Source organism: Stylophora pistillata, chromosome 7 (genome assembly GCF_964205215.1).
Source record: "Stylophora pistillata chromosome 7, jaStyPist1.2, whole genome shotgun sequence".
Taxonomy (NCBI): domain Eukaryota; kingdom Metazoa; phylum Cnidaria; class Anthozoa; order Scleractinia; family Pocilloporidae; genus Stylophora; species Stylophora pistillata.
The window spans coordinates 4104360-4112500 of record NC_142525.1 but is presented as its reverse complement, the minus strand read 5'-3'; the positions used below and the strand labels follow the sequence as shown (position 1 = coordinate 4112500).

Sequence of the window (8141 nt, the reverse complement as noted above, 5' to 3'; positions counted from 1 at the left end):
TAATTTGGCTGCAATATTTTTACCAATATTAGCAAAGAACGCATTCATCAAGCCAGCCTTTTCTTTGTCTGTTAGCACTAAGGAATCGTCACACTTTCTCAGTGGCCCAACGGGTCCGCGTACCTTTGAACTAGTTGCGCCCTTCACCAGCTTCCAGTAGGCACTCAAACTCTTGACCTCATTGAACATCTTCGAAAAATATAAGGTTTTGGCACGTCTCAGGTCCGAGGTGATTTTGTTTCGCGCTCTTTTAAAATCCGGCCACAATTTTGCACTTTTTGACGAAACAGCAGCTTTAAACAGCTTGTATCTTCGATTCATTGCTAAACGAATGTCATTTGTTATCCAAGGCGCAGAAGACGTTCTAACCTTGCTCTCCTTCCATGGTGCGTGTTGGTCACAGATATCAGTATAAAGTTGCTACCAGAACCATAATTGATCGTCAGGATCGTTGAAAATAGACCCTATATGGAAGGGGGCTGCACGAATGTCTTCCTTAAAATTTTTTCTCCTCAAAGTTGCTGTATTTTAAGACATTCAGCCTCAATCTGCAAGAAATATTTGTGTAATTTTTGATACTACCATGACTATTTTACCTCACATTAATGCTGTATACAAATCTGCTTTCTATCATTTGCGTAACATATCTCGTATTAGGAAATTTCTATCTCTGGAGACCACTAAGTTACTCATCGATCCATGCTTTTGTGTCCTCTAAACTCGATCACTGCAACTCTCTTCTGTATATTGTCCCAAAGTATAAAAAAAAAAAACTTCAGTATGTACAGAACGCTGCCGCTCGTTTAATGCACATTCTTCCAAGTACAATCACATAACTCCCATCTTGTTTGAACTACACTGGCCACCAATTGCTGAGCGCATAAAACTCAAGATTTTGCTTCTCACTTTCAAGGTTATACACAAACAGTCCCCCACGTACATTCAAGATCTGATAACCCGCTACTTTCCGTCACGAAATCTACGATCATCCACTTCAATGCGTTTAAACGTTGTCAACCATAACTTAAAGTCCTATGGCTCTAGAGCCTTTGCGGTTTCTGCACCTCAACTGTGGGACAATTTTCCTACCCATATACGTTTTTTGGATAATTTGAATTCTTTTAAATCTAAACTTCAAACATATTTATTCAAGGAAGCCTTTAATTCCAAGGATTGTAATTATTTTTAATTACTGCTATTGATTCATACATGTGTATAGGTCTATATACATGTATGAATATTTGTGTATGCATTTTACGTTTTATGTATTGTGAAGCGCCTAGAGCACGACTGGATAGGCGCTATATAAATGCTGTTTATTATTATTATTATTATTATTATTATTATTATTATCTATTATTATTAAGCAGTATACACGTTTGGATGCGAGTGAGCTAAGCAAGATAGGGCGAAAATTCGTAGCCTATCTGCATGACAGGACTGTTAACTATAATAATATCTAATGCTACTTAAATATAAATGATCAATATAAAACAATAAGTGTCAATTGGCCCAATACTAAGATGTTTTTTGTTTAAATGTTCATGATGTACTGTTCAGCTCTTAAAATATCCTTAACTTAAAATGTTCATAAAATACTGTTCATAAAAACCAAATCATAATGTTCTTAAAGTTCTTACGATGTAACCAGTTAAACTGTTCTTGCAATGTTCAGAGTGCTACTTAATACAGCTTTCTGCATTCTCAGCAATATTTCTTTGTATCTTGTACCAAAGATGCCCTTATTATTATTACTATTATTATTGTCGCAGAGAAATCAACTGAATGCTACATTCTAATCAGGCAGCACAGGGCGAAAACCGTAACCTGTGAGCCATGGAGTAAAAATTAAATATACATTAACTAATCCTAAAAAGCTTTCTCGTTGTGTCTACGGTCCTCCTTCTAACAGGAACTCAAACTGACACCTTGAAAGTCCGGGCAATATTCAGCGTGCCCGAGAGCACTGCCCTCTGCATCTTTCGCAGTACGTCTGTGCTTCTGCCTCCCACCAGCTCGCGCATCATGACATCTAGCTCCCGTGACCACCCCACGAAGACATCCATAATGATGTTATATTGCTTCACCTCGTAGCCTGGGAACTGCTGCCTTAGTTCCCAGCGAAGGGGTCCGTACTTCAATGTCTTCTCTTCATCCTTTCTTGTCCGATTGTTAACCCACGGGCAGCTCATTTCCAGCGTCACAACTCTCTGGCACATATGATTATTATTATTATTATTACTATTATTATTATTATTATTATTATTATTATTATTATTATTATTGCCTTACACAGGCTATCTTTGGAGGTGGTCTTTTGTTTTGTAACATTATTGTTGAATAAATTAAACTGTGGTCTAAAATTTCCCAGTGGATATATTCCGACTAAACTAACCAGGTCCTTTGTGGTAGTTACAGTCAGATCAATTAATGTACTCGACGGTGGTGTTTCTCTTGTTGGTTCCTGGACGATGTTGTGCAAATTAAGCGCGTGAAACGGAGATATGAAGCAGTTTAACGGCAGTGGGGTCGCATTTGGTAGTAGATATTGATCTCAGATCACAGATCACAGATATTGATCTCAGATCACAGTTAAAGTCCACCAATAAGGTAATGTTGGACGTTTTGAGCCAGGCTTTCTCTAAGGGGGGCATAATAAGGTCGAAAAACTTCTTATCGTTCGGCAGTCTATACATAACCGAAGACAAAACAGAGCAACTCGGGAACCTGACTGGCAGCCGTCAGGCCATCAACAAACAGGTCAGGCCATCAACAAACATCAAGGCCGTCAACAAACAGGTCTTTTCGATGCAAAGCACGTAAATGATCAGAATAACTCAAAATACAGCTGCCTCCTTTCCTTGATTTTCGATCTAACTTCAATAACTTCATTCCTTCAATGTTAACTTGGTACAGCGTCTGAAACTGAACCGTTTAAGCGTGCCTCCGTGATTGCAAGAATATCAAATTTGCATTGCCTCTGTACGCAGCGCATCTCGTCCACTTTGTACCTTAGACTGCAAACGTTTATATGTGCTATCCTAACGTCCTTGTAGGAGCTGCTGTTGAGTTTTTCCATAGTTAGTGCAAAGTAATTTGTCAAGCTGTTGCAATCACGGGGATCATTAGCATTTGTTGAATTCGTTGATTGATTAAATAGATAGTTTTCTTCGTCGACTTCTTCTTTGCTATAGTAATCCACAACATGAAAAGGAGAAGGAAGGCTGCACCAACCACACGTCCAGTCCATTTTAGGGTTGTCCAGATAATGTTTGACTATCGCTTTCGATAGACCGATGCACTTGGCGTGTGACCATATATGACACTCTGCACAGAGAATGGCGTCTTGATTCGAACGTACACCTTTGCCGCATTCTTTATTAGACGAAGGGCTAACGCTCGAAACGTCAGCTTCTTAACTCTTTACGGTGGCCAATTTACAATTTTAACTTAGTTGATAGAACGAAATTACTTTGTTACCCCCACCGACGCAGCACCACAGTTCTTTAGAAACTTTCACCCTTCATTCAGCTCTCATATAACTCGTACTTCGAGAATTGTCAGCTTCCAAGAGCGATCTCCCACGTTTTTTTTTCTTAAAATCGTCAGCTTTCGTGATCATAAACTGAGGTTGTCAATTCATTTGAGTGACACTAACAGAAAGAAAAATATTTGTTTAATAAGTATTTTATTCTCACAGATACTGGAAGAGAAAGTGGAATACTGGATGGACAAATACGATCGGGATGTGGAACAGAAACAACACGAGTTGGATGTTTTAAAGGTTTGTACCCTTGATCTTTTTTCTTCGAGGCGTGTAAGGAAGCAGAGCAGAATAAAGAAGGCTACTGCTCTTGGAATATAGCGTCAAAATGAATTTAAATGAAGTGATTTTATTAAATGGCTAAGACTTATTTTCAACTGGGTTTTACTCCAAGTTTGGTTTTACTCCAGTGTGCCGCGTGATTGGTCAAGGAAACATGAGAAAACATCCACCAATCAGATGCAAAATGAAAACCAATCGCAATCTGATCATTCGTGTTTTCCCGCGCTTCAGCCACCTCATGTGTAGCTATATTTCACCTATCTTGTATTTGTATTTCATCAGAGAGATTTAACACCGCATTTACGTGAAACGTTAACGGAGAGTGACCTCGTGACGTTGCTTTTCCCGCCCATCTTTCACGTTTGCCGGTTCCGCTTTGCCGTTTCTACGTGAAAGTAACCTGTTTCGCGTTTGCCGTGTACGTTAGATTTTCTTCACTTTTTCTCTCACAGAGTTGAAGTTAATTGCTGGAAAAAAAGCACCAAAGCTGTTCCTTGTAAGTCATGCAAGGGCGCCTTCAAATGCACCATGACCTGAGCTCACGCGAAGTTAAAGCAGCAAGGCTTACTCTATTTTAAGGTGGCTCGTACCGGTTTTCATCTTTTTGATGGTTTGTAACTTTGAAAGAATACAACAGAAAGACTGACCAAGGCCAGTTGAACACTTTTACGGGGTTAAATTATATAATAATTGGTTATCCAAAAATAGGTGTCATTTCGTCTCTAGCAGTTTCCATGGCAGCGCTTTCATAGGCGTATTCAGACGCCTAGATTCCCCATGGGAAAAAAAAAATTTTTCTTATGCAAAATATTTTCATTGTTCCTGCCATCCAACATGGCTGCTGTGCAAAACCTTTATAGGGGCACCAAAGCTATTCCTTGTAAGTCATACAGAGGCGCCTTCAAATCCACCATGACGTGAGCTCACGCGTAGCTAAAGCAGCAAGGCTTACTCTATTTTACGTGAAACGTGAAAGGGCAAGCCGACTTTTGCCGTTTCACGTAAACGCGGTGCTAAATCTCTCTATCGACTTCTTTTAATGCGAATTTACCATTCTTCGGATTAGCCGTTCTGGTGCATTCTGTAGGAATCTTTTTTATGCTACATCTCAGTTTGAATTCCACACTTTTAGGCATCCAAGGCAAACGATCTCGCAAAGCTTCAAGAACTCACTCAGAAGGTAAGAAAGCGTCAAATACTCTTCTAGGCTTGTCTTCGTGTTAAACACCATTTTTTTTTTTAAATCTCCCTCCTAAACAATCAAGAATTTTGATCAGATCGCTCGATCGTCCGATCATCCTTACTCGTGAGGGAAGTTCTGCAAAGTTCTGTGTGGTTTCCAATGAAAGACGTTTCCAAACCCCGAACAGAAGTGGTCATCAGAGTTTACTGTTCGTAGTGATGACTCTCGTGAGGCATTCAACGTCCCCGTCCCCTAGTAACCCGCTAGTCCATGAAATGTAGATTTATCCCAATTCGTCTTTTTTGTGTGTTTATAACTCGGATAATAGCTGAAAGCCATTTCCGAGTTGTTTTTGTGACCCGAAATTCACACCTTCCTACCATTACAGTTAATGTTTGGTAAGACGCTGACTACTGCGACTCAAGTTATAGCTGATTATTGGTCAAAGTAATCAACGGACGGTATTTTTATACCCACAGTACTCCGAATATGAGAAAGTTGTGATCGAGGACCGCGTGGCTAAAGAACAAGCGAGACGGAAAGCGGAGCAAGAACTTGAGGAACTCAAATCAGCCGTCAAGGTCAGTAGATACAGCTATAGATGGTATTAGGCAAGTATGGAGCGATTTTAAAATACTAAAAAAAAAAAAAAAGGTTGTAGCTTTGGTGAAATAAGCGTTTATTTTTCCAGATACAATCCTGGTGGAGAGGAACAATGGTGCGTAAACAATTGGGACCTTACAGTAAGAAAAAGAAGAAGAAGGGAAAGAAAGGAAAGAAATCTGGAAAGAAAGGAGGGAAAAAGAAAAAGAAGTAATTCTGACGTTAACATAAAACTTGTACAGTGACTTTTAAGCTTGTAGTTAGCGTCAACAACTTTTGGTGTACATTTGAGAATAAAATACCGGTTTATACGAAACTTTATTTCTGTTTTTGTCTTAACTAATGTCAAAGTTTATAACAATTTTAATTTTTAATGAAGAAGCACGACGATAACAATAAACATTTAACAAAGCAATTAATCCTGAAGAAAATGTTATGAATTGGGAAAAAATAACAAGAGCTCTTAACTTGCTGTGAATTATTTTCCAAAGTAAATTCTAAAATGTATACTGAATACACGCCAAGCTAGGATATGCATTAAGATTTAATTGGCTTGAGCGCTCAGAAATTATCATTCTTATTTATATCCTGTCGGATTGAAAGAGTTTTTTCCTGGGATACTGAGGTACAATTCATATAGAACCAACAGCTATTCAAAGAACGCACAAGAAAAAAGCGCGGGAAAATGCGAAAGATCACGCCAAAGCTACTTTAAAAATCTTGTATCTGATTGGTTAGGAAGGTGGCACGAGTTTTTTTGGACCAATCAAGGACCCTGTGCTCCTTCTGACGCTCATCGAAAATTGTTGTGCGAGACGTGAGGTCGACTTTCGTCTGTATTTTGATCAAGTGGCTTTTGAAGGGAAAAACGATTGAAAGATGCTTGAGTTGAAATTCAACTTAATAAAGCAAAGCTGTGGAATCTAGTCGGAGAGTAACTTTAACTCAGATGTTGAAGTTTGTGCATGTGGAAAAGTTTATAATTACGGGATTCCTTTTTTTCGATTGGCTTCATATTGATTTTTTTAATTTTAATCATTTATCAGAGACTGGTTGACCCATATCTGCCTCGAGGTCTTCCGTGTGAAAACCTCAAGTTAATCTCAGTTTCTAAAATAATTTTAAATTGGACAGAACACGTCAACAAGAAGTCGAAACGATTTTATTTGTGCCAAGAATATTCACTCCCACAGTTTTTAAGAATGGTAATATTTGACATAGATAGCTCACGTTTAATCAGTTTAAATAAAGTGAGAGTTGTTTACATCCTAACTACACAATATCTGTTTAATTGCACGTCGAAAATCGGTCATCCTAATGGCGTAAATCCAAGGGTTAATTGCTGAGGAAGAATACGAGATCGCCGCAACCCAGAACCAAGCTATGTTAATGCGAAACCTATGGCAATATCCTCTCAAGAGTATTGCAAGAAAGTTTACCACAAGTGTTGGCAGAAATAAAAATACAAAAAGGCCTGTCACGATTGCAAATGTAACAGCTGCTTTTCTATGTTTTAACTCTTCGGCAGCTAAAACAGGGCAATTAAATGTGCGGTGTCTTTTCCACCAAGAACTCTGAGCTTTCGCCACGTTGTACACGCGATAATAGCAGAGTAAAAGTACTGCTAAAGGAAGGAAGAATGTCACAAGGGATCCTATTATCCACAGCTTTGGCAAATGTTTGTACGGAAGATAAAAGCTTACAGTTGAGAATAAGATAGTAAAAATCCACATGCAAATCACCGACCACAAGATCCTCTTTTTAGTTATTATCTCCCGATAACGCAGAGGGTGAAGAATTGCAATGTAACGATCGACTGCCACAAAACACAGGTTAAAAGTTGAAGCTGTTGTAGTCAACAGCCACACAGCAGTCTCGGCGTTCTTCAGTTCTTGAATTTCTTGAAGAGAAATAAAACCACAAAGAGCCAGATACAGCGAGTTGGCAAACAGGCCCACGGTTAGATCGGCGAGAGCTAATGAGGCGAGAAAGAAATTTGAGGTATTCTTCCTCAAGGAAGCTGTTCTGTATAATGCCAGAAGGGTAATCGAGTTCCCAGCTACTGATAAAACACCAGAAACGACATTTATCGAGACTAAAACCACCGAAGAAGCAGTCGATAAGGCTTGAGAGCAGTTTTCTCCCATTTGCTCCGAATGCTTGCTTTTAATAATTTCTTCTCCGCAAACGAAATTTCCAATGTTTCCTCAGCTGCTGAAACTTAAACATATGCTGGCTTGCACCTGTTTTACCAACGCATCGTAACGAGAGACTAAGGATGGGGTTTTTTTTAACCACTTGCATACAAGGAAAACCACCCACCTCTAAAACTTTATTAATTTTTTCAAAAGTGTCTGATTGTTGTGTTTTTCAACATCGAAAAACACTGTCACCAGGGTTAATTGGCCCATTTTCTTTGCATGTCTCATTCACAGAGTCCAAACATTTCTCTCTAGAAATTATATTATATCCAAACGTATTATTACCTGCGAGTTGCGCTCGCATATAAATCGATTGTGCTGTTTGATG

At 39.0% G+C, this 8141-nt stretch overlaps 2 protein-coding genes across 3 annotated transcripts in view; one reads left to right on the top strand and one right to left on the bottom strand.

The window, feature by feature from the left end:
• LOC111339124 (dynein regulatory complex protein 9) overlaps window positions 1–5928 on the top strand; it is a 14537-nt gene extending 8609 nt beyond the window's left edge. For both annotated transcript variants that reach the window (XM_022945709.2, XM_022945710.2), the window contains exons 10-13: window positions 3701–3784; window positions 4959–5006; window positions 5489–5590; window positions 5701–5928. In XM_022945709.2, coding sequence (XP_022801444.2) covers window positions 3701–3784; window positions 4959–5006; window positions 5489–5590; window positions 5701–5826 — 360 coding nt within the window. In that variant the 3' untranslated portion in view covers window positions 5827–5928. The remainder of the gene's footprint in view (window positions 1–3700; window positions 3785–4958; window positions 5007–5488; window positions 5591–5700) is intronic.
• Window positions 5929–6757: 829 nt separating this feature from the next.
• LOC111339110 (histamine H2 receptor-like) lies at window positions 6758–8141 on the bottom strand. Its single transcript, XM_022945695.2, has one exon. It carries the CDS (start codon window positions 7757–7759, stop codon window positions 6881–6883), a length of 879 nt encoding a protein of 292 aa, XP_022801430.2. The 5' UTR covers window positions 7760–8141; the 3' UTR covers window positions 6758–6880.

What these genes read in the sequence shown, in the direction of transcription:
- LOC111339110 (XM_022945695.2), bottom strand. Translation starts at nt 7,759, where the DNA reads ATGGGAGAAAACTGCTCTCAAGCCTTATCGACTGCTTCTTCGGTGGTT.